This window comes from Lagenorhynchus albirostris, chromosome 1 (genome assembly GCF_949774975.1).
Source record: "Lagenorhynchus albirostris chromosome 1, mLagAlb1.1, whole genome shotgun sequence".
In the NCBI taxonomy this organism is placed as follows: domain Eukaryota; kingdom Metazoa; phylum Chordata; class Mammalia; order Artiodactyla; family Delphinidae; genus Lagenorhynchus; species Lagenorhynchus albirostris.
In genome coordinates this window covers 26,019,663-26,046,403 of record NC_083095.1, presented here as the reverse complement: position 1 = coordinate 26,046,403, position 26,741 = coordinate 26,019,663, and the positions used below count along the sequence as shown (strand labels likewise).

Sequence of the window (26,741 nt, the reverse complement as noted above, 5' to 3'; positions counted from 1 at the left end):
TGGAGTGCTCTCGTGGAAGGAGGGCTGGGTTAAGTGCGGTGAGTCTGTATGAGTCAACCAGGCTCACCGTGGACACTGCCTGGCCACTTTCTTAGAATTGACGCTGAGGTAAGTGCCAATTGTGGACTCCCAAGAGGACCAGAACGCAGCTTGCTGGGGGCATTACCGCACTTCCTTCTGCTCCGTTTCTTTCAAGCTCACGGCATGTGCCTGCCTAGTTTAGGCACATGACTAGAGTGGGTCGGGCCTTTAAACGCAGGTGGCACTTCTCAGAGCCCTGGACGCGAAGAGATTGAAGCTCTGCACCCACATCTGCCAGGATCTGACATCTTGACCACGACTGTGGAGGGCAGTGGTGACAGGAAGTGCTGGTCATACGAAAGACCAAGCCGACTGGGCCACGTGCAGGCTGCCTGGTAACCCTTAAAGTGTTTGCCAAGGGGGTGAGGGGCCCGCTGAGGCCTGGCAGGTGGTTGGAGATGGGCCACCTCAGGTGGGCTGAGGGACAGCGCTCTGAGCAGCCCACATGGGAATGTGCACTCCCTCCAACCCCCAGCCAGAAAGGACCTGGTCACGGGAAAGACAGAACCTCCAAGAATGTTAAGTGTGGAGACTCCACTCTTCTTTCCGCAGCTGTGTGAGGCCTCTGGCCTTATGGGCACAGGAACTGACTAGGGATGGGGCAGAAGGCAGAGTTCCCAATTAAGGTCACGTTCTCCTAACCTGGGAGAGATCACCCTACCAGGTTCTCATCTGGCTGGCTGGCCCTTGCCTGGGATAGTTTTGTTTTGCTCTCTCTCCCCGGGGGGAAACTAGAGGAGGTGGGCCCCTGCTGCTCCCAGAAGACGGGAAGCCATGCTTTGCCTTATGTAACCAATCAGAAAACAATCCTCTAGTCCAGCAGCTACACCAGGGCAAGAACTGGGGAGAAAAACCAGGGTTTAAAAACAAGCCAGCAGAGGACTGGTTGGTCATTTCCCTTCTCCCAGCCCCAGCCCCATGTATCTGCCTTAGAAGACAACCTGTCTCCTCTACTCCCAGGAAAGGCTGTGTTCTGAGGAGTTGGGTGGCAAGAAATAAAGGAGGTTCTCAGTTTACCTCTTTGGGATCTCTGTTTCCTTGGATATAAAGGTAAGATATGCACACCTGAACTGCCACCTTGTAGTGCAACTGTCTACTGATCATGGAAGTGGAAGCACTCGAAACTGAATCAAAGTGCCGTGCAGATGCTACATGACTCACCTCAACCAGGGGGAAGCCCTCCAGGCCAGGAAAGGGGTCTCTGGGAACATACCTCAAAGCTTAGGAGCTATAAAATAATTCCAAGCCCCCAGGGCCAACTGTCCAGGCTGACTAGGGAGAACTACCCACCCTCAATTCCTATTGTAACCAGTAATTACCAATTATTGTAATTACCAATAATACTCTGGGATTTTTAGCATCCCTTCAAATAACGTAATTTCAGATCTGAAAATTCCTCACACGTGGAAAAGAATATTACTTTTAATTTTTCTTTCACCAAGATATGTGCAACATAGGGAGGGGTTAACTTACCCACAATCACCAAGTGACCAGGCCAAGATGACAAGTGGTGTTCCTAATCCCTGGCTAAATCCCAGCCCAGGCGGTTCAACTGGTACCCAGGTAGCTTTAAATAACCCAGCTTCTCAGGTACTGATTCAGAGGTGTGGGGTCTGGGATTCTGTTCAGGTAAGGCAGAAAACCACACCTGTCTCAGGGCTTCTTCCCACGGGCACAGGGGCTGGTGGACCTGCTGCACAGGAAGGCCGGAGGAAGAAGTCCCAGCACAGTAAGGCCCAGGAAAGATGAGAAACCTTGCCAGCAACAGGTGGCTCACAGCTCAGCCCTGGCTCCTGAACACAGAAGAGATGATCAAAAATAGAAGCGCGGCAAGAGGCATCTGCCACGTGCATCGTGCCTCACGCAGCTGCCATAGCTTTGACCAGGAAAACACTTCTCATCCTGCTTTCGCCACAGATCCTCCTCTGCTTGGACTAGGCGGAGGTATGGCAGGTACAGGGGCAGCAGATGGAATAAGAATGAGAGCAGCTGAAAGCAGTATTCTCCTCTAGCTTGGCGAGGATGGAGAAGAGAGCTGCACCCCACGAAAGTCCGGGCAGGAGGCTGCGCTCAAGCCGTTCCTCCCAGGCCTCAGAGTAGTGGGCATCTGCTCAGTTACCAGAGGGAGATGATAACCCTTTTCTCTGGTCTAGATCTCAGGTTTGAGGCCCCACCCCAGGATCAGTCTCTTCTTCTCTGCCCACCTCATTCCCCAGGCCTTCCCTCCCCCATGCCTTTCAGGATCCTAATAAAATAACCAACAGTAGGGGGGAAAGGTAAACCTTTATTTGGAAAAGAGAGTTCAAATGACCATTTAAAACCCCCTTTCATTTCCAAAACAGAAAATAAGAAAACAAGGAAAAGATCATCTATCAAGCTCCTGCCCTCTGCCATCTTTAGCCATTTTTAAACTACATTTCCTGGCAGAAAAAAACAGTGATGGGCCCTAGTCCTACAAACCAATAGGGCACTGTCTTGAGACCATCTCAGGAGATGCCCAGGGAGAGACAAACAGAGTGGATGGTGGAGTGTGGACAGATATGCCTGGGGCTCAGACAGGCACATGCCCAGTACCCAGGAAACAATGTTTAAAAATATACATGAATAGATAAATTCCCCAGAACCCAGGCATGGAAAGCTTATAACCATGAACGCAGCAGCAGAATTATTCAAGCTGGGTCTTCGGCTCTCAAAAAAAAAAAAGGAGAAAACATTAACCTCTAGCTAACTGTCCCGAACTCCAGCCTCTCAGCTATATCCTCCAGTCCCATTCTGGAGGCCAAGTGGGCCAACAGCAAGTCAAGTCTGCAGGGCCAGCAGCTACACCCAGCGATGCAGGATTCAGGCATGCAGGTGACTCATGTGGGCAAGGGAGCACCCCCTGGAGGCCCCAGGGTGCTCCTGCACCAGGAGAGGGAAAGCAGAGGCCATGAGCCGCCTTGCCAGAGGTGGGGCACCGCCACCTCCAGTTTGCCCAGGGCCACCTTTCTGCTGAGAAGGTCTGGCCTGAGCTAAATACCAGGCTTTTCTAGTGGAAAAAAGGAAGGGGATGGGGGAGGCAGCAAAGAGTAAAAAGCAGTGGGAGGAGAGGACCAGAGAGCTGCAGCTTAGCTGTGCAGAGGGAAGGGAACAAGTCCCTGAGGTCTTGCGTCCCAGCTGAGGCAGCTGCAGAACCTGCCGGCTCTCTCCCCCCTGGGACTCCCGCCCTCGCTGCAGTCCTCCAGTGAGATAGGAGCTCCCTGACAGTTCTTCCTCCTCATGCTTCAAGAGTTTGGCACCTCAGTCCACTACCCCTGCCCACCGACCCCACACAAGGGTTCAAACTTTGGCCTCCCACAGGGCAGCCTGGGGAAAGGGATGAGCCCTGGAGGAAGCATGCCAGGCCTGTGGGGAGCTCTGGGTCAAGGGCATCCCTGAATCCACTGCTCCAGCTCGTGGGGCCCACTTGTTACCAGAGCCCGGACGATGAGGATGCCCTGGTTGGCAGGATGGACACCTAACGAAACACAGATGATAAAAGGAGAGACGGGCCCACGCTCCTGCCGCTGGCAGCCAGGTGCCCATGTGCCTGGCAGCACACAGCTACCCGGTCACGCCCTCCACCTGCCCCTAGGCTGACAGCCCCAGTGTGGAAAGTGGGCTAGTCAGAGACAGGCATGACTACGCAGAGCAGTCCCACCCCGAGAGGATGCACACACAACACACATCTCACGCGTGTGTGTCTGGCAAGAGGGCTGGGCCCAGGGGTCTCAGGCAGGGAGAAGGTCAGGTCAGAAGGCACCCCACCAAGAAACGGCCTGAATACAAATAACCAATGAGATCAATAGCTCCCGCAACCCTGGTAATTAAAAATCAAGGGGGAGCGCTGGATACATGGAAGGAAGGGGAACCCCCCCTTCTGCCTCTCCCAGGGCCACCCAGTATGTGGCACAGGTTTAGGAAGAGGCTGGCGCGGGGCAGGGACCACAGGCAGAGAATGTGGACAGGCCTGGAGGAAATCTAGCCATGGGAGAAAGGGAACGAGGAGGGGAGGGGAGGGGAGGGGACGTAAGTTTCTTGGAGCTAAGTTTCCAGAAGCATGGGATATTTCCACAGTCTCTGATCCAGGTGGCTCTTCTGGAAGAGAAGCTCTCTTCCCCTGGGAGACCGTCATAGGGCGGTGACTTCCATCTCGAAGCTGGCCAGTAGGCAGAGGTGGTCTGAAGAGCAGAAGGGGTTGGGTAAGCCATTGGCAGCCCAGAGGATCTCTTCAGAGAGGAGCGAGAGCCGGCCCAGGAGCTTGAGAGTTCCATCGTGACAAAGCCTGCGATCTGGAGCACAAAGCGGAGGCCGGTGGGTAAGGCAGCCGCAGCCAAGCTGCATGGGGTGGGGGGCCCCGTGGGAGCCACACCTCAGGAGGCTGCGTCTCCTAGGCGGCCCTATCCTCCCTCACCTCCTGCCGCCTCTGGCGGAGGGCTCATTTTCTCAGATATGCCATGATATGTCAATGAAAGAAGCCAGGTGGCTTCGGTGGGACTGCAGCAAACTAGAGTGCACGTCCAAGCCCAGCATTACAAGATCTTCTGATTTTCCAAGAGAAGCCGAAGTCCAGATTTGCTATGTAAAATTTGATTTCTCAACAGAAAATCCAAACATTTTAAAAGACATGCTTTAAACAAAACAGGCATGGGGCTGATAGACTGCTATACTGTGACTATTGTGAGAGGTGAGAAGACAGGAAATAGGGTTTCTAACCTAACCAAGTCCCTTACTAACCAGCTGCCACTGAACAAATCCAATAGAGCACTTCCTGGTGCTCTATTTTCATCTTTAAAACGGAGGGACGGGCCTTCCCTGGTGGCGCAGTGGTTGAGAGTCTGCCTGCCGATGCAGGGGACATGGGTTCGTGCCCCGGTCCGGGAAGATCCCACATGCCGCGGAGCGGCTAGGCCCATGAGCCATGGCCGCTGAGCCTGCGCTCCGCAACGGGAGAGGCCACAACAGTGAGAGGCCCGCGTACCGCAAAAAACAAAAAACAAAAAACAAAAAACGGAGGGATGGCTTGTTCTGCCCACATCTCTCTAATGCTACAAGGATAAAAGAGAAGGCGGGCAAATGGCCTAAGGGAAGTATGATGAGGATGACCAGTGTCAGGTAGGTATGAGATCTGCTCCTTTGCTGGTCAGGTCCCAGCAGCCCAAGCCATGTGATCAAATGCCTGACCTACCATCAGTTCCCAGGGACTCTTGGGGGTGGCTTCTAGGAATCCAGGATCCACCAAGCTTACCAGTTCTGTTCCCATTCTTGCAGGACTCAGCTGAGAAGAAGATGTAATCTACTGTCATTCCAAGACCCAAGGGCATTGTGGTGACCTCTGGGCGGCCATGCTGGGGCAGGAAATGAGTATATACCGAGGTCAGGTGGAGGCAGTGCTGGATGGTGCCTACAGTCCTTCGGGGATGGAGGGGAAGATGTCAGTCAACAAACATTACTGAACTTTTCCCAAGGTCACTTCTCTGTGGGTTTTATCAAGTTTTTTAAGGGATGATCCCAAATAACTCAACCTCAGCAAATGCCTTCCCATGCTAATTAAGAGGCTGAGAGTCTTAGCTAAAATTAGCCTAGAAACAGACACATTTATATACAGTCCTGCTGACATTTCTCACCCCCCACTCTCCTCTTGCTACCTGGTGAAGTATACCTAATGTACCCTTGTCCATGGGTCAGCAAGCTCTTCTGTGAGGCCTTACTCCCAAAGGAAAAGGGCAGGGGCTTTTCATCTGCAAGAACCTAGGTGGGTCACCTCTGGCCTCTGCACACCAGTATGTTCCTCCATAAACTTAGCACACACAAGGGGAAGAGAGAGCTCAGCAAAATGTGTTCGCCCAAATCAGCCCCAGGAAAGCCAATAGGAATCTCTCTAATATACCTCGATGGGGCTGGAATGCAAGCAGAAGGGAACTGGAAGAAGATTACCTGGGGAAGTCAGGCTCAGGCTCAGATATGTCTTCCTCAATGACAGGCTCGGCCCAGCCAGCAGGTCGCTCTGTAGAAGACCGGAGACAAAGGGTTTTATCAATCACAGACAGTGAAGCAGGGTTAGAACCTTGCACCCTGAAATCCCACTCAGATCCTTGACTGGATTGTTCCAGAAGGGAAAAGGGAAAGAGAAAAGGTGAGGAGAGGAAGAAAACAATGGACCAAAGTCAAGAACCTCAGGAAGCAGACAGACAGAGGTCTCTAACACAGACATCTCTTCCCTGGCTCAGCAACTTCTTAAAAAATTTAAATTCATTCTTTAGGTAACACAGTCACATGGTACAAAAATCAAAATGTAGAGAAAAATATCAGTGAAAAGGCTCCCTCCCACTCTGGGACCTTGCCACTCAATTCCTCTCTCCGGAGGCAACCAATGTTAACAAATTCCTGGTGTATTCCTCCAGAGATTTTCTATCACCCACCATCCATTGTGTGCATATATGTATCTGTGTATGTATGCGTATACATATGTAAGCACACACACGTATCCATACTTATACACACCTATACATGTACACACACATACACAAAGAAAAAAGACACACATTACCAATATCAGGAGAGAAAGAGGGAATATTATTACAGGTCTTACTGACATTAATAGGTATTATGAACTGAATGTTTGTCTCTCCCCAAAATATGTTGAAATCTTAACCCCCAGTGTGATGGCATTAGGAGGTGAGGCCTTTAGGAGGTAATTTGGCCTTGAGGGTGAAGCCCTCATGAACAGGATTAATGCCCTTATAAAAGGGATCCCAGAGAGCTGTCCTTTCTGCCATGTATGGATGCAACAGTAAGCTGGCAATCAGCAACCCAGAGGAGGGTCCTCACTGAAAATGCACCATGCTGGCACCCTGACCTTGAACTTCCAGCCTCCAGAACTGTGAGAAATAAATTTCTGTTGTTTATAAACTACTCAGGCTGTAGTGTTTTGGTATAACAATCCAAACTAAGAAAAGGATAACAAGGATCAACAAAATTGACAAACCCTTAGCTAGACTGACCAAGAAAAAAAGAGAAAACTCAAATTACTAAAACCAGGAGTGAAAGAGGGGGCCATCACAACCAACCTTAAGAAAGAAAAAAATTATAGGGATACAATAAACAATTGTATACCAACAAATTAGATGACTTAGGTAAAATGGACAAATTCCTAAAAAGACAAAAACTACACAAACTGACTCAAGAAAAAGAAGAAAATCTGAATAGTTCTATAACAATTAAAGAGACTGAATTAGCAATTTAAAAATTCTCACAAAAAGTCCAGGCTCAGATAGCTTTACTAGTGAATTCTGCTAAGCATTAAAAAAGTAATATGAATCCTTCACAAATACTTCCAAAATATAAAAGAGGGAATACTTCCCAACTCATGCTATGAGGTATTATTCTGATATCAAAACTAGACAAAAACATCACAAAGAATGAAAACTATAGACTAATATCGCCTATGAATGTAGATGCAAAATGCCTCAACAATTACAGTTCTGTGATTTATAAGAAATGTATATTTGGTCATTCAGATGACCAAATATATATTTCTCATATATAGTCAGTCTTCATATACAGTCTTAGTCCACAGTTGCTGGTTCAAAGCTCCCCAAACCCTTAGAATTTCCTCAGTGTTGAGAGTGAGCAAGGTGCCTTTTGTTATGTTCATGAGGCAATTTTGGAAAATACCTAAGGTTGGGGGCTGGTTGCCAATGGAACCAACCATGTGATCAGAGGAACTTTCAGTCCCACCCTATGACCTCTAGGGAGCGGAGAGAGGTTGGAGGTGGAATCAATCACCAATGACTAAGGATTTAATAAATCATGCCCATGTAATGAAGCCTTCATAAAACCCAAAAAGGACAGGGTTTGGAAAGCTTCCAGGTTGGTGAACTTATGGAGATTCGAGGGAGAATGGTGCACCCAGAGAGGGCGTGGAAGCTCCACATCCCTTCCTACATACCTTGCCCTATGCATCTCTTCTGTACAGCTGTTCCTGAGTTATATCCTTTTATAATAAACCGATGATCTAGCAAGTGAAATGTTTCTCTAAGTTCTGTGAACCACTCTAGCAAATTAATCTAACCCAAGGAAGGAGGGGATAGTGGGAACCTCTGATTTATAGCCAGTCGGTCAGAAGAAGCACAGGGAACAACCTGGTCTTTTGACAGGCACCTGAAGTGTTGGAGGGGTGGGTCTTGTAGAACTGAGCCCTTAAGCTGTGGAATCTGATGCTATCGCTGGGGAGACAGTGTCAGAATTGAGTTGAATTATTTGTTGGCGTTGGGGGAAACTCCTCCTCTCCCATGTTGGAAAACGAGTCTCAGAACAATATACTGGCAAACTAAATCCAGCAAAATAGAAAAATGACTATATACTATGACCAAATACGATTATCCTAAAAATGTAAGGTTGGTTTAACATCTGAAAATCAATTAATATAATACATCATATTAACAGAATACTGAAGAACAAAAACCACGTGATTATCTGAATAGTCACAGAAAAAATATCTGACAAAATCCACTCCTTTATGACCAAAAAACAAACCCACAACACTTAAAAAACTAGGAATAAAAGAGAACTTCCTCAATCTGGTGAAGGGAATCCACAAAACACAAACAAATAAAAAGCAAACAAAAAAACCTCATGGCTAACATCATACTCAATGCTGAAAGACTGAAAACTTTACCCCTAAGATCAGGAATAAGACAAGAATATTCGCTGTCACCACTCAACACTGTAATGAGAGTTCTAGCCAGGACAATTATGGAAGAAATAAAATGCATCCAAATTGGAATGGAAAAAAGTAATACTATTTCTATTTGCAAGGTGACATGATCTTATATATAGAAAATCCTAAGAAATGCACTAAAAAACTATTAGAACTAATAAATGAGTTTGAGGGACTTCCCTGGTGGTGCAGTGGTTAAGAATCTGCCTGCCAATGCAGGGGACATGGGTTCGAGCCCTGGTCGGGGAAGATCCCACATGCTGCGAAGCAACTAAGCCCATGTGCCACAACTACTGAGCCTGCGCTCCACAGCCCGAGAGCTGCAACTATGGAGCCCACGTGCCACAACTACTGAGCCCACGTGCCACAAGTACTGAGCCCACGAGCCACAACTACTGAAGCCCGTGCGCCTAGAGCCCCTGCTCCACACAAGAGAAGCCACCGCAATGAAAAGCCTGTGCACCACAACGAAGAGTAATCCCTGCTCATCGCAACTAGAGAAAGCCCACGTGCAGCAATGGAGACCCAACGCAGCCAAAAATAAATAAATTTATTCATTTTAAAAAAATTGAGTTTGAAAGATTGCAAGATACAAGACTGATATACAAAAATTGCATCTCTATACACTAGCAATGAACAATCCAAAAATGAAATTCAGAAAATATTTCCATTTATAAAAGTAACAAAAGGAATTTTAAGTAGTTACAAATAAATTTTACAAAAGAAGTATAAGACACACTGAAAGCTATAAAACATGGAAAGAAATTAAAGATCTAAATAAATGGGAAAACTTCCATGTTCACTGATCGTAAGATAATACTGTTAAAATGGCAACACTTCCCAAACTGATCTACAGATCTGTAAATCCCTACCAAAATCCCAACTAACTTTTTTGCACAAATTGACGTGGTGATCCTAAAATCCACATAGAAATGTATAAGAGACCCAGAATAGCCAAAATAATCTTGAAAAACAATGAAGTTACAAGATTTACACTTCTCTATTTCAAACTTATACAAAGCTAAAATAATCAAGGCAGAGTGGTACCGGCATAAGGCTAGGCATATAGATGAATGGAGTAGAACTGAGAGTCCAGAAACCCATAGGTCCACTGTTGATTTTTTACAAGGGGAGGGGTAAAGGGAAAATAACTGCTAATGAATATGGGATTCCTTTTGGGGGTGATGAAAATGTTGTAAAATTATATTGTGATGATGGTTCCACAACTCTGAATATACTAAAAGCCACTGATTTGCACACTTTAAATGGGTGAATTTTATGGTATGTGAATTCCACCTCAATAAAGTTATTTTTAAAAAAAGGTAAGAGAATGTTACGGACAACTTCATGCCAATAAATTTGTTAATTTATATGAAATGAAATATTCCTACATTTTCCCTGTTAAATTGTTTTCTTTTTGTTGCTATTATAAATAGGGTCTTCTTAAAATTACATCTTATAACAAATATATCATTATTTTATTATATGAATACTATTGATTTCTGTATATTAATATTCTGCCCAGATACTTTCCAGAATTAATGCTAATAATAGTTGTTAGGTGATTCTCTTGGATAACCAGTTATATAACCATATTAACAGCAAGTAACAGTTTACCCTCTCCTTTCCATTGTTTACTTCTATTTTCTTGTCTATATTTCTATGTTCTATTTCTAATTCTGTGGCTGGTGTCTCTCACAGTTGAATGACAGTAGTCATCCCTATCTTGTTCCCCACTTTGACAGGAATGCTACTAGACTGTCTTCTTTAAGCAAGATGCTCATTTTTGGATTGAGATGAATACTTTTGTTTTTTTTTCTTTTTCAGGCATCTGGTGGCTCCACGCCCCTTCCTCCATGGTGCACCAAAGCGCTGACTGACCAAGATAAATGTATTTTAAGGGTATAAGGAATTATCTATTTTTTCCTTAAGAAGGTTCTTTTTAAAAGAATCCGGAATAGATGTTGAATTTTGACAAACGTCTCTGACATCTACAGGATGACATGCATTTCTATTTTTTAATAGATTTCATATATTTATTAGCATGATAAATACATTAATAGATTTCCCAATACTGAACTACCTTCATATTTCTGATATACTCTATTTGGGCATAGTATATTGCTCTTGAAATGTGATGTTAGATTCTGTTTCCTGATCTTCTATGTACATTTTTTGCATCAATATTCATAAGTGGAGAATATTAAGGTCTGTAGTTTTCTTTTCCTGTGTAACTGTTGTCAGGTGTTGGTGTCAAATACTTCTTTTGTAAAAATAACTTGGCCCCCTTCTGCTGTGCTCTTTAACAATTTAAACAGTAATGGAATTACAAGTTCTTTAAAGGTTTGATGATGTTCTCCTATCAACATGAACATGGTGTTTTTGTGGGACTGTATCTCTGAGAACTTTCACTATTTTTTCACCCTGTGGTAATCTATTTATGTTATGTCTCTCTTTCACAATCAGTTTTAGTAAATTACATTTTCTAAAATTAACATAGGCCATCTAAGTTTCCAATTTCTTTTGCACTCAGTTGAGAAAAGAACCCCCTTATAATCCTCTAAATTCTTCTGCATCTGAATACTTTTACTTGCTCCTCCCCTGCCCCCTTAAATAGGTTAGCTAATCTGACAGCTGTTTTTCACCCAAAAAACCGATTTTTAGAGCTTATTAGTCCTACTGTTTTTCTGTTCTCTAAATTATTTTCATTTTCATCTTCTGCTTTCTTTCAGCTTGTTCTCTTTTCTAACTTGGGGGATACTTAATTTACTTACTTTAATTTTTTTCTTACCAATATAATTCTCTGATTCAAGATATTCTATATAATTCTATGAATTTTTCACTGAACGCTATTTTAGCTATATACCACAAATATATGGTATTTTCATTATTGTTATTTTCTACACACTCTGCAGTTTGTTTAAATTTCATCTTTGACCCAAAAGTTGTTTGAAATTTTTTAAAGGTCCAGATGATAGCATTCTTTTAACTTCTATATTTAATGCATGTGTGATCACGGAAAGTTGGCTATACTATTTCTACTGTTTGAAATTTACTGATTTTTTTTGTGGTAGTCTAATATATGGCCAATTCTCAGGAATTTCCTGTGGATATTTTAAAAGATGTCTTTGCTCTGCTTTCAGTGCTCAGAGTTTGATATGTATCCATCAGATTTACCATACAACATGTTATTTAAGTCTTCTATATTCTCAGTTATTTTTTATCTACTTTAACTATTGTGAACTGAGAAAGATGACTTAAAATCTTCAACCATTAGTTATTTTCTGACTATTATTCCTGTTAAATACTGCAGTTTCACTTTGTGATGACTGATGTGATGTTATTTGGAACATAAATGTTCCTAACACTAATATCTTCATTTTGAATCAGAAAAATCACAGTGACCAGCAGGATATTGAAAATGGTTTTCTCTTCAGCAAGAGGCAAGCTAATTTAGGCTTCTGAATCATGTAAGAGGTCAGGAATCAGAGGTACCATTACTCCAGAAAAGAGGTGGGAGGTGAAAATCAAAACTGGCACAATGAACTCACCAGTCAGTTAGAACCATCCCTTACACAGAGCCATTACGTTCTCATGTCTCATTCCTAAATGTGAATGGACACCTGATGGAATCTTTGGGAACAAACAGTGGGGTAGGAAGAAACTAACTCTTAATTAAAAGAACCTTGGGGGAAAAAAAAAAAAAAGAACCTTGGAAGGAACAGATGGAATATTAAAAATTATCATCCTCAGTAGTAGAAAGGCAATATTGCATTCATTAAAAAAAAAAAAAAAAAAAAAAAACAATGGTATAAAAAAAGAAGGAACTTTTAAAAGGAGATTTGGAAATTAAAAATATAATGGCAGGGCTTCCCTGGTGGCACAGTGGTTGAGAATCTGCCTGCCAATGCAGGGGACACGGGTTCGAGCCCTGGTCTGGGAAGGTCCCACATGCCACGGAGCAACTAGGCCCCTGAGCCACACTACTGAGCCTGCGCGTCTGGAGCTTGTGCTCTGCAACGAGAGGCCGCAACAGTGAGAGGCCCGCGCACCGCGATGAAGAGTGGCCCCCGCTCGCCGCAACTAGAGAAAGCCCTCGCACAGAAAGGAAGACCCAACACAGCCAAAAATAAATATATATATATATATAAAATGGCAGAAATTTAAAATCACTAGAAGGAATGAACAAGCTGAGAGCATCTCACAGATGGTAGATTCTAATATCCAATTAACAGTAATTCCAAAAAGAGAAAGCAGAAGATAGGAAATTATTGAAGAAATATTACCAGCAAAATTATGTGATTCGAAATAAATTAGTTTCCATTTGAAAGGGCCGTGGAGTATACAAAATAATGAATGAAACCAACACCCTGAGTAGGGTAAACCATCATGAGATTTCAGAAATCAAGGGATTAGAGATAAGAACCAGAAAGTCTCAGAGAGGCAACATACGTGATATACAAAGAAAGGATCAAGAATCAAAATGGCAGCAGACTTCTCATTAGCAATGCTGGAACCTGCAAGACAATGGACTGATTTCCAAACTAGACATTTACACTTGGCAAATTTTCATATTAGTGTGAGGATAAAAAAAAAATCAAGTCTTTTTTTAGTACATGAAAAGAAAAACAAAAAAGAAAGAAAGAAAACTGCTTCTCTCAACACCAGGTTCTACCCATGCAGCACTATGTACAAACGGCACTGCTCCAGCAGTTACATGGGACTCAAGGCCTCTGCCTGTCCCACCAGGCCACATGAGCACATGGGCCACAACTGCCTCTACCTGAGCTGCAACATCTTCCTGGACCATTCAGCACTGGCAGCAGCCAAGCAAGTAAGTTCTTCTGCAAGTGTACTTGGGAAGAGGATAATAAGTTGTGCAGGGATGGGCCAGTGGAGGAGCTGGATTCAGAACTTTCCTGGTTCAAAAACTGATCAGACAGCCTTTCCTCTGTGGCCATCTGGTCAGTTTGTTAATAATAGTTTATGGAAGTCATTTATTAGCAACTGTTTTTTCCTAGAATGCACTTAATTGGGCACATGGTTTATTTTTACATGTTAAAAGACCTGAAGCTCTGGAGATAAATGGAAATGTGCAAGTGCTCATGAAAAAGAAAACAGAGTAACCCCTTTCAGTGTCTTTAAGAACCATACTGGAAAGAATAAACCACTAATAATTAAAAATATTTACAAGAGGGGGACTTAAAATTTAGATTCCCATCTTATGAATTATTCCTTCACAAAGGGAGTTGGGGAGAGTGAGAATCACAATTTTTTTTTATTATACAACTTGTGTGATGTAGAACACTCCAGCACAATGCAACGTCAACTTGTTGGAAAGTTAGACCATCACTCCCCAGCACTGTAGCTACTTTGGCAATTCAGATGCTTCCCATTAAAGTCAGTGTCACAGTCAACTTGGCAAGTTTGAATGTCTACAGTTGAGTTGGATGACTCTGGTATTGGACTGGAAATATTATTTGTTAGCACATCTAAACAAATCCTCTAGAAAAAAAGATCACACACTATGATCTCCTTGTACTGCATCTGAAGTCTTTCTACTCATGGTCTAAAACTGGTGGTAGGTTTTTAGATTTGGAGTCCTTAAAAGAGATTCATCAGGACCCTATTCGGCCCTGGGTGGGGATACTAAACAAACGGAAGGGTACGTTCACAGTATGTGGAGGATGGGTGTGTTTACCCAAATTTAATCTCAATTTTGAAAATACTGCTATTATTGGGTACTGTTAGTGAACTGGATATTTTCCCCCATATAATGATTCTACTTACAAAGTGATTGTCAGTGTATTTTAAAGGTTCTTATTTTGTTATTAAATTGAAATGCTTATTTTATGTTTCAAGTACAGTACTGATTTTTTTTAAATAACCTATTCTTAACATGGAATTACCTATGTGGGATCCTACTACTGTTTAACTTTAGGATTTTGTATTCTTTTTTTTTTTTTGGCGGTACGTGGGCCTGTCACTGTTGTGGCCTCTCCTGTTGCGGGACGTGCAGGCTCAGCGGCCATGGCTCACGGGCCCAGCCGCTCCGCAGCATGTGAGATCTTCCCAGACCAGGGCACGAACCCATGTCCCCTGCATCAGCAGGCGGACTCTCAACCACTGTGCCACCAGGGAAGCCCAGGATTTTGTATTCTTAAAACATTGAGCTACTGCTTCCCTGCCTGAGCCCAAGTGATCCAAGCACTTATCCCAGTTCCTAGCACACGCCAGTCGCTCTATGCATGGTGGCCACCACTATTATTATTGCTATCACCACAGTTGTAATAATACACTAGCTTTGCAATTAAAAAAAAACAACAAAAAAAAACCAAGCCATTGAAATGTTCACTGCTCTTTGCAAAATGCCAATTCAAGTTAAATTCCTTCAAGAAAAAAATGAATTCATTGCTTACCACCAGTCCTTTTACTATAGTTTTTTCAGTCATTGCTTGGTTGTCTTAAGTTTCTTGGTTGTCTAGCAGTTTCTTCATGAAAGGCTTTGGGTTGAGTATAAAATTTTTGACCATACCGTCTTTCTTTGAAACCTTGCTCTCCTGTGTTCCAGAGTCGAACGTTAATGTTAAGAAATCTGAAGCCTACCTGATTATTTTTACCTTTAAAAATAGCCCAATTTTTTTGGTTCTGCCCAAACGATTCTTTTATCTTTGACTTCTGTTAACTTCACTAAGATGTCTTACTGTTGACTCTCCTATGTCATTTTTTACTGAGACATGGTATATCCTTCTCAATGTGGAGTCAGATCTCTTGATTTTGGGAAAATCTTCCCTGAACCATACCTTTAAATATTCCCTTTGTGCTATTATACTGGATTTCTTCTTTGTGAACTCGAACTATGTGTATGTTGAATCTCTTTAACTTCCACTACTGTTATTTTCTTTCTAGTGCTTTTTATCCCTCCTGGCCTCTGCCTCTTGCCTTGTTTTCAGCAGTGCCTATTCTCTCTTGGACTGCTTCTAATTTTGTATTCATTATGTGATTCTTAAATTTTTTATTCCACTTTTTTCCTGAGCTCTGCAGTTTACATTTCATTCACTGATGTCTTGCCATGTGCTTGAACTTATTTTATAAAAGCAATTATTTTATTTTTGCACTCTTATGTTATAAAGACAATTGCTTAATTTTTTTTATTCATGGGAAAATAATCATAATGTTTATATGCTCCATGGCAACAATTTTTATCTTCGAAGTATTCTTTATCTGCCTTTTACTTTTCCTGCTCTTCCACCTCTTTTTCTTATAGTATTTTAGTACAGATCTCACGCTGGCTCCTTTTGGGCAGCCCAGCTTGGAATTAGTTGAGGTTTTTATGTACAAGCTATTGGTACAAAGCTTATACAAGCGAAGACCTGGGTACGCATTCCAAGTAACAGGCATCTTTCCTTATGACGCAGGGTTGTGTGTGAGTCCTGTTCATCTTTACTTCCCCCTAGCCAAAAGAAATATGCAGTTTAAGTGTTACACCTCCCCCCACCACTTAAACAGACTGCTTCGTGCAAATTTGGCTTGATTCCTTGATCAGTCTTTCCTCTACTGCCTCTTTGGACCAAAAGAGGTTCAGACAATATCCTTTCACAACCTGTGCATCTTATTCTTGTTGATGAAACAAGGGATTTTGACTTCGTGCCTCGGGGTATGCTCCTCACCTTGGAGAAAGGCACACTGCTGGTTCTTTTGGAGATCCATATGGCCCCACAGACCAGTCTCTCCATACCTGCTCCAGCACCCCTGCATGACCTCCAGTGCTTCTTGCAACCATTCCACCTGTGCTGTGGTTCATGATTTCAAATATCTTCAGGTCTCCTAGCTTTCTCAAAGATGGAGTTTGCATTTCTCTTTTTCATTCTCCTTGTTGCTTTGGAGTGTTTTCAGAGACAAGAAGGGGAGAACATCAAGCATACTCTGCTACTTACAATCTGGAAGTTCTCAGTAGGAGTAACTTGTTATCACACCCAGGAGTACTGTCACCTTATGATTTTCAAAGCCATCAAGTGTATTTTCGCTCTTAAACATGCTGTATACATGCTAGTTATTAGAAACTTAATACTAAAAAGCTTGTGGCTTACTCAAGGTCTCAGAGCTAGTTAGAACCCAGGTCTCTTGATTCCTGGTCCATGTTCTGAACACATTGCACATGGCTGGTGAACTCCATTGACCTTCCTCCTAAGCATACTTATTACCAGAAGCTGATCTCTAAGAATTATACCTAGAAAAGACTAAGAAACCACATAACTGACAAATATCAGAGGTGCAGAGGAAAGAGGACCAAGCTTAGTTGGAACAAGTTAGGGAACAAGCTTAGTTCCCATTACCTGGCTTAGTATCTGTCACTCCTTCCATAAGAACCAGTCCTACAGGTCGCTGACAGGCGATGCTGCAGAAGCGGAAACGTAGCAGGAAGTCTCGGCTATACTTACGTTTCTCTGTAAACCAGGAAAAGCCATACAGTGAAAGACAGGAAGAGGAGCCACATGCTGAGACTTCCTTAATACCAAGAAGCTTACAAGTAGGGACACAGAAGAAGTCTGGCTCTGAAGACAAGGAGATTTTCCAATGGCTATGATTTAAAGTTGTCCATTTCACTGGGTGACCATGAGGAGGACAATGAAAAAAACAAAGGAACGTGCTAAGAGAATTGAGGGAATTACACTTTCTCTTGTCACTGAGGTGCCAGCTTTCTCCCAAAATGGGCATGGAGGGACAACCAACCAAGAATGTGGCATGTGCTCACCTGATCTCTTGGGGTGACAGGAGGTGACATACTGACAGCAATCAGTGATGCCCAGGGAGCTGGGCCATAGTGGGGCCTGCAGCTTCCTCTGATAAAGCTGATGGGAGAAGTCTTCCTGTCCAGATACCTACAAGGAAAGAGCAGATGGGAATAAGGAATCTGAGATGGAAAAAGGAAATAGCCCATGTTTTGGGACATGCAGACAAACATACACACACACACACACACACACACACACACAGTCACATACTAGGTACGTAACACAAGCAAAACACATAAGTCTCAGGGGAAAGTTAAAAATAAGAAGCTATTTAAAACCATTATTTTATTTTTTTTACTAGAAACACTGAAATATCTATGAGACAGGAATAAGGGGTTAAGAGAGTGAGGTATGTGAGTCAAAGAGAACAGAACTATATGAACATATGGTCCCCTAAATTTCAGCTCAGAAAAATCTACACTACTCTGCCCAGGGAATGTCAACTTTCAGGGGCTTTAATTTGCAGTGGGAAAAGGTTTATCCTGATCTTTGGATCTTCTGGATCAAAGTCTAGCATCTTAAGCCTATTAGTGGGAAACCACGGGGTCAAACCAAATGGGAAATTCACCAAAGCACTTTACCGTATCTACGTCACCATCCTCGGTCAAAGCCAATGAGCAGCCTGGGAACGGACAGAACGTAGTAGGGGAAACATTCGGCAACATCAGTCATCTGCGTATCTCCAACGTGTGTAGCAAAACCCCCTTTATTTCATTTAACAACAACAAATATTTGAATGCCAACTATGTGCAAAACACTAGCTAAGTGCTGGGGAGAGAGCAGTGACAGACACAATCTCTCTGCCCCTCGAGGACACACATTTTCAGAATGCCATCAGAAGTAAAACACACCTTCAATTTAATGGCCATTTACTAACTGTGTGACTTTGGGCAAGTTAGTTAACTCTCTTGGGTTCAACATGCTCTACTATTGAATGGGATAATAATACCACATACAATTAAGAATCCTGGTAACCATAACTACTACCAGTTACTGACTGCTTCCTTTGAAGCAGAAACTGGAAAACACTGTGTGCATTATTTTATGTAATCCACCAAAGAAAACCCTCTGAAGTAGGTCCCATTATATCCCCAGTGTATGACGAGGCAAATGGGGCTTACGGAAGTGAAGTAACTTGCCCAAGGTGGCAGAGCAGGCATCTGAACGCAGGACTATCTGGCTTCAAGATGGTGCTCTTAATCACTATGCTTAACGGCAGCTGTCACGTGGTAGGCACTTAGTAAATTCTTCTTCCCATTCCCTGAGCCCCTTGATAACAGCAGCTTCCTGGCAGGATAATGCCTTTCTCTGCGCATGTAGCAACCAGGACATCGCTGGCACTTGAGTAACCTCATTAAAATAAAAGCCCAAAGTGCTCAACAATAATTCAGTCATTTTATGTCTTTTCTCTCCTGTGCCTTGCCAAAAGTTAAGCAACAAATTGGATCAGCAGGGGCAAAAGAGAGGAACAAGGAGATTAAGTGACATGTAAAGAAATCAGCACAAGCTGAATGCTCCTCAGTAGGGCTAAATAAACTACAATAAAACTATAAGATACCTAGGTTATAAACATTCAGCAGTTAAAAGGAATGAGACAGACACATATGTACATTGTTGAGTGAAAAAAAACAAGCTACAAAATGAAATATACATAATATATCCCATTTATAAACACACACAGTACATTATATACCAGCTGTTAGAAGCAATCACAGCATAGTATTGGAGGGCAAGAGCTCTGGGGCCAGACTACCTGGTTACAAATCCTGGCTCCACCACTCACTACCTGCAAAAACTAGAGTAAGCAAATTGCCTAACTTCTCTACACCTTAGCTTTTTCATTTATAAAATGGAAGGAATGATAGAAATTGTGAAAATTAATGAGTTAACACATGTAAAGTGCTTAAAATAGCACCTGGCACACAGTAAGTGCTTAATAAATGTAGATTATAATTACATCATCACAACAGCTTAGATACTACTGCAAATGCATAGAAAATGACCTGGAGGAACACCACCAAACATTGAACAGTTATTACTTGACTCTAAGTGGAGACGTGGGAAATGTAGATAATAAAAGGGGCTTTGGTCTTATTTTAAAATGTCTGAATCCTTAAAGGGATGCACTTGTGTACTTACATGCACTTACATATATACTTATGTACTTGTAAATTAAACATAATGATAAAAACTGAAAGGATTCCAATATACCAAAGGCACTCACGAGCTCCTAACTTCCAGGCTTGGGTACCAGATATCAATAGAACAAGAAAAAGCCAGAGGAAGCCAGAACAGGTGTAACTGAGGTCCCTGCCACAGAAGCAACACCAGATGCCAACACCAAAATCTCTCCCTAAGCCAACCCCACAGCGGCCTCTCCCATTTCACCTTCCAGGCCGGCATCCCATGGTACTGGAGTTCTCCATCCCTGATGAAGTTGTAAAGAGGTGAATCAGGGACAGAATTCAGGTCCCCACACAAGATGATGGGGCAGTGGCTGCCATCTGACAACCTGGCCACCTTGTCCACTTCAGCCAAGAAAATGGCCATCTGGGCTAGCTTGACATCGCCCCGACGTGGGTTGTACAGGACGTGAGTATTTGCCACACATAAGGGGGCCACTGAGACTTGCCCCAGGCCTTCTGGGACTAGTGGCTGCAGCAGCAACACTAAGCCCACATTGTCCCGATTGAGGAGCTCCAAGCCAGGCCGAAAGTACTCCACAGGGCTGGCGCAGAGCAGACGGAATCGCGTGGGCTTGTAGCAGACAGCACAGCCATCTGTCTTACACCCGGTCCTCCTCTTGTAGAAACAGGTAAAGCCTGCAAGGAACACCCCACCAAGGAGATGGGTCAGAGTCCTTGAAGATGGGTTAGGGTCCCTCTACCCAGTGGCAGTAGCCCAGGCATGGGTGCCTAATGCACTGCTCCTGCAGTTCAATAAGGGGAGTCCTTGCCCTTGCCAATTCCTTGGTTCTGCAGAGGCTCCCTTACAGTTGTAACCACATGACTGAGTGGCTAGAAGGGGAAGAAGGGACAGAAGGGTATGAAGCAATAACCTGACAGGAAAAGCATGGACTCTAGGGTCAGACAAGCTGGAGTCCAGGCTCCACAACCTATGAGCTTCATATTTATAGCTTTGTGACCTTGAGCTAGTCACACAGATTTTCTGAACCTCAGTTTCCGCACTGTAAAATGGGGATAATGATATTCAGCCTCACAGGGTTGGTTACTTCAAGGATTAAATGGAAATATATGTCAGAATTGCTTTAAAACTTCAGGACTCTCCTCACCCACACAAAGAAGCTAGCTCACAGATGAGACTGAGGGTTTACTGAGATGAAAGAAAGATACAGTGCATTCAGGAGAGAGCAGACAGGGCTGCAGGAAGAAAGACTGGCAAACGTGCCAGGGAGCGGCATTACCCATCATTCTCAGAGAGGGCTCCAACTGCTGCCAGTAATGGTCTTCCTGGACTTCCTGGAGACACAAGATCTGGGAAATGACAAGGAATCCAATCACTCCAGAGTAATGGAGGGCCCTGGAGTACGACTCCCACCCCAGGAGCAGGCACTGAAGCCACATGGGAAGCTGCTGTGGGTCTCAGGCTGGGTCACACTGAAACTTCCCCTGGTGCTGACTCTTCCCTGATAGCCACTACCAGCAACAACAGGCCCAGAGTTAAGCTGAGATCAGATACATGCGCTGGATCTTCCTGCTCCTTGAATCCCTCACGTCTCCCTGCCTGCACAAAGGTGCTAGAAAGTGTGCACCCACGGACAGTCTTCTTAGCATCTGCCCCAAACTCATTACACCAGGCAGGCAAGCACCAGTCCTAGGCAGGAGGCCAATCATATGAACAGCTGTGGGGTTCAATTCATTTTCTAAGAGCATCGGGACAGCCAGGGTCCAGGGCAAATGCAGGATGGCACATCTCCCCATCTTCACTCACATCGGGGTCCCAGTGCTGGAATTCCTGCATGAGATTCGCAAAGCGGTAGTTCCAACTGAGGATGTCTGGATGGCAATGCAGATAGAGCTCTGAGCTCTGCTGCATCAGGTCCTGAGCCAGGATGTTATAGGACATCAGAGTGAACTGGAACTGAGGGCCATCCCCCGCCTCCAGGCCCTGAGCATCTGGCTGAGTGGAGAAATCCTCCCATTCTCGCCACAAGATTTCTGCAAAGGTGTCGGGAAGAAGAGGTCCATGGTAAGTCCATGTTATTCACAGGGCCCACCATCTCCACTCCTGACTCCATGATACTGCGACGAGTTCCTTTTTTCATTTTCCCTGTCATTCATCCCTTTCTGTGGTGATTTGAACAACACTCTAAGGACATTCTCAGACGAGACAATAAACTCCACAAAGCCTAAGATAATCTTGGCCTGTTCACCACTGTATCCCTAGTACCTAGCATAGTACCTGGCACCTAGTACAAGTTCACTAAATATGGCCAACAATTTCTCACTTCTGATAAATCCATGGGTCTCTGGGGAATCACTCAGATGAATGTGCTTAACAGTCATCTGAGATTAAAGACATTTCTAGAGTAATCTCAGCCTTGGGTGTTTTCTGACCTCTAAACCTGAAAATGCCTACAGAGCCAGAAACCATAATGTGTCTCCCATGTGCCCTCGAGCAGGGAGCTGCAGAGTGGAGTTCAAACCTATGTGAGCCACAGCACTCGCTCTACAAAGTCTAATGGAAGCCTGACATATAACACAGATAAAAATGGAGTCATCCTGGTCGAGGCAGAGAGTGGAGCCCTAAGCACTCTCCACTGCTACCCCAGGTCACCTCCAGAGAACCAATAATGTAGAGAATCAGAGCTATGGTCTGCTTTCAGTTCTGCCACTACCTAGCTATGTGACTTTAGGCATGTCCTGCTACCTCTCTGTGCCGTGATCACTTCATCTGAAAGGCCACGGGGCTGGATGAAATGCTCTCTAAGGCCCCTCTGGATCTTCCACTGCAGGAGTCTCAGAAAAACAGAATGCAGCAGCAGAGCTCCACACAAGAGAACTTTAGCAGTGACTGTGTGCACATCCGAGACAACCTGCTGCCCCGGCTCACCCAGCCGGTTGTCAGACTCACCATGATATGGGATTTCCACTGGGGGAGGCTGCAACTGCCCCAGGCCCTCAAAGGACCAGATGGGAGCCTCTTCCTGGGGCACAGGCTCCGGTGCTATGCTCCAGGCCACAACTGCGGGGTCCTCCTCCCACTGCTCTGCAGCCAGGGCACCCACTGGGAGGACAGCACAGTCTGCATACTGGGGGCCAGTCTGCACCGGGACTTCTGCCCACATTGGGCCCTCGACCTCTGGCAGTGGCTCCTCTCCTAGCACCTCAGGGAAAGACTCCTCCAGGTTCTCTGCTGCCCACAGGTCACTCAGCTGCCTGCTGGACCACTTGTCTTCTGAAGCAGCATCCTGTTCTCCAGGATTATCCATCAGGTGCGCCAGGCTGCTCTCGGCTACTCCCTTATCTACAAGCAGACCCTCGCTCACAGTTGAGAGTGCCTGGCTTGACCCTTCTTCTTGCCACTGCTCCAGCAGGCCCTCACACTCCTCCTGGTCGGGGCCCCGAGGGGCCATGGCAAAGTCGCCGTCTACCTGGGGGGACGAGCTCTTCGCCAGGAAGGCATTTTTTCGACATGTGAAGAAAGCATCTAAGAAGAAAGCCAAGATACCATGTTATAAGATGACAGCATCACCCAACCCATGCTCTTCTCCCAACTTCTAGTAAGTCTCATACAAGCAAGAATCATGTCCACCTTGCTCATCACTGTACCACCACTGAGCCTGCCCATTTTAGTGCCTGGAACATCCTCATCATCAGAGCAAAGTGCTTACTATGTGCCAGGCACTGTTCTAAATGCTCTACAAGTATCAACTAATTCATATAGTAGGGATCTGATAAATATTCATGTGTGAATGAAAGAATGGCTATCCCGCATAATCTAGGACAGAGATGGTCACATACAACCACACTCCTTTTATCTGGAGGTTAAGATTCCTATTAACGTCAACTCTCTGGTTCTAAGAGCCGCATTACACTGGAACCAGCACTTGACCATGAGTCAGAACTGTGGGTTATGGCCTAGCACTGAAATTAACAAAGCTATGTGACCTTGGACAATGGCCCTAGTGAGATGGACTCACTCTTGACTGTAAAATGAGGACAAGGGAAGTTTGAACTAGATAATCCCCAAGAGCTTTTCTAGTTCTATAAATCCACTAATCTATGAATGCATTCTAAAAGAAAAAGGCCTAAAGTAGACAAAAAGCGTGTCTCAAAATCTGTACAATCTCTCTCTTAGCAAAGGCCCTGGGTCCTCTTCTCAAATCTATTTATTCTACTCATAAATCTTCACAGACTTCATTATCATCTTTCCCATTCCATAGTACTCTAGCGGCTGTAAATGGGAAGGTGCCAACAACTGACAGCAAGAGACAGCTGCCGCCTCTCTGCTACGGCAGCCACCGTGACAGCCAACAGGCAAAAAGCAGGTGGGAAAAACTATAAAACTGGAGCCCCCAAAATCCAAGCACAGTATTTTGGTGCAAACAAAACCTCCGCCCACCAACACACACTAAGTCACTTATTTTTAGCATAGGACAAGTGACATGTATGATGATGACCCTCAATCACCAGAGATTTATTTTATCAGCTCTTTTTTTTAAAAGGCAAGAAAAACTTCAAAATGGTTCAAACGTTGAAAGACACTATCTTATTTAGGGTCTATGTGGATTTACGTCCCTCAAACCCGTGGTTTTTCAACCAGGGGTGATTTTGCCCTCAGGGAACATTTCTGCATTGTCTGGAGACAGTGGTCATCACAACTGTGGGGATGCTACACTGGCATCTAGTGGTTATAGGATGAAGATACTGCGGAATATCCTACAGTGCAAGAGACACCTCCACAACGAACTACCCAGGCCCAGACGTCAACAGTACTGAGATTGGGAAACCCTGCTCTAAACCCATGGGCTGGGTTGCTGGCCTTAGTCTCAGGAACTTATTAATTCCCTGCCCTTTGAAACATCCTCTATGTGTATCGCATGGCAGAAGTTCTTTGATTTATATGTGTGAGGTTATTAGTTTTCAAACTCAGCAGGTTTTGGTTGGTGGTGGTGGTTTGTTTTTCAGCAGCAGAATTCTTTTATTAAAAGAAAATCTGTAGAAACCAAATGCACAAATACAAATGGGACTACTTTAATAGGTGTGTGCAAGTGGGTGGGGGGAGGTGGCCCTTCCTCTGACATACCTAAAACTCTGACTACTGGTCTAGAAACTTCTGGACTAGTATATGTCACTACGGCTGCCATTATGGACACTGGCAGAGCTCCAGAAATGACAGCAACATGGTTAGAAGAATATGCATTAGTTCTCTGAAAACAATGACTTCTGTGGAGTTCCTCATTTCTGAGAAGTATGTACACACAGGACATTCCCGAACTGAGTGCCTACTGCATTCTGGGCAGTATGCTAGCACTAGATACAGTGAGCAAAACAGACATGGCCCTGCCCTCCTGGAGCCCGCATTCTAGTGGCAGATACAAACATACACATACATACATTAAATGTTTTATATGAAATATACAGGAACAGAAATTACAAACACACACACACACATATTGTGTAAAGTTCCAGAAAGGAAAAGCACAGAATGCACACAGTTGGACATCTTATTTCTAAAAGTCCTTCTTGGTCTGTCCTGCCCCCTAAAATGCCAGAGAAAAGTCTGGGGGTTCTGTGGGATCTCCCAGAGGAACTGATGGTCTCATAAGAGCCCAGGAGTGGGGAGCGCAGGCAGATCACGGCAAAGTTAAACAATAACTCTTTTCTAAGTACCCGCTGGGCACTGCCTCCACCCCACCACATCTCTAAACGCACGGGACATTGCTTCAAAGCTGAAGTTTCAATGTGTCTCTGGATTCTGGGCATCCGTTTTTTCAACCAGACTCCGCTGAGAGGCGGCTGGGAAAGGTGAGTGTGGAGTTGACCCACAGGAAAAACAGGTACGTCTAGGTCTTCAGTCCACAGATCCGCCCCCAGGGCCGACTGGCCCCTGTCCACAGAGAATTCGGACATTAGCCTAGGCCCTGAGCGGCCAACCCTCCCCGACCCCCAGGGCAGTGACTCAGCGGGACCGGAAGCTCTCCGCAACCCCGGGGCCAGAGAAGGGCAGCTCTGGCCCCTCCCCAAGCCGCCTCACGTTAACTGTGGCCCGACACCTCCAGGTCACAGGGGTGAGGAGGGGCCCGCCTACGACGCTCGCCGGCCAGGCCCGGGCCTCGTTTAGTCCAGGACAGGTACGGCGGGGCCGAGGGCCGCCTCCCCACACCTTGGCACTGCCGGGGGAAAGTGGTCGTGAGGCCGTCCGCGACGCACGCCGCCCCAGGCCCCGCGGGGCCCCGCCGAGGCACGCCCGGGCCTGGCACCCGCCCGTCAGGACACAGGGCCGGTACCTGAGAGGGCGCGGAAAAGGCGCGCGGCCGGCAGCAGCAGGTAACACAAGCACGACGCGATCATGGCCGGCCGCCTGCGCCCGCTCCCGCGCCCGCGCCCGCTCCAGTGCCCGCCTCCCTTCCTCGCCGCCGCCCGCCAGGTCGCCCTCCGTTCGGCCCCGCCCCCGCCTCCGGCTCGCCCCACCCCCGGCTCCGCCCCCGGGACGGCTCACATGGTACCACTGCGCTTCAACAACAACTTTATTAGGAGCTCAGGGCCAAGCGGGCGCCCGCTGGGCGGGGAAGCCAGTTCCCAAGGCAACGGAGCATAGCGGGCCGGGCCTGGCTCTCAGCTGCGGCAGAAGCGCCGGGATTTGAAATTAAACCCCTCCTGGAGGCACCATAGTATTATTTAAAGTCCACAGTTTTATTCCCGCTTCTGCCGCCTCACTACGGCTCCACCTTGGGTCCACCACGTAACCTCTCCGCCCCTCAGTTCCCTCATCTGTAAAATGAGGTGCTGGACCTTGTCTAAGGCCTCACCCAGCTCTGACTTCTATGATCTTGACCGGCTTAGCCCAGACTGGAGAGAGCCAGCTCTTTCCCATTTTTCTCCTTTTCCTAACTCTCTTCCCCAGCTCAGATTTAGGTCAAACATTGAGTCCACACCTTG

General features: G+C 45.3%; 1 protein-coding gene across 4 annotated transcripts; it reads right to left on the bottom strand.

Annotated features, from left to right (window-relative positions):
- Positions 1-1,487: 1,487 nt before the first annotated feature.
- Positions 1,488-26,229, bottom strand: ANGEL1 (angel homolog 1). Of its 4 annotated transcripts, none has more exons than XM_060131418.1 (10): positions 26,090-26,229; positions 22,711-23,286; positions 21,568-21,794; positions 21,041-21,110; positions 20,005-20,438; positions 17,577-17,703; positions 17,158-17,268; positions 6,037-6,106; positions 5,348-5,511; positions 1,488-1,874 (listed from the first exon to the last, which is right to left on the bottom strand). In XM_060131418.1, exons 1-10 carry the CDS (start codon positions 26,151-26,153, stop codon positions 1,855-1,857), a joined length of 1,863 nt encoding a protein of 620 aa, XP_059987401.1. In that variant the 5' UTR covers positions 26,154-26,229; the 3' UTR covers positions 1,488-1,854. The 4 variants fall into 4 exon arrangements, with proteins under 4 accessions (XP_059987401.1, XP_059987237.1, XP_059987482.1 ...); XM_060131254.1 differs by lacking the exon at positions 1,488-1,874 and adding an exon at positions 2,346-4,391; XM_060131499.1 differs by lacking the exon at positions 1,488-1,874 and adding an exon at positions 2,346-4,391 and having other exon boundaries at positions 23,231-23,286.
- Positions 26,230-26,741: the final 512 nt, after the last annotated feature.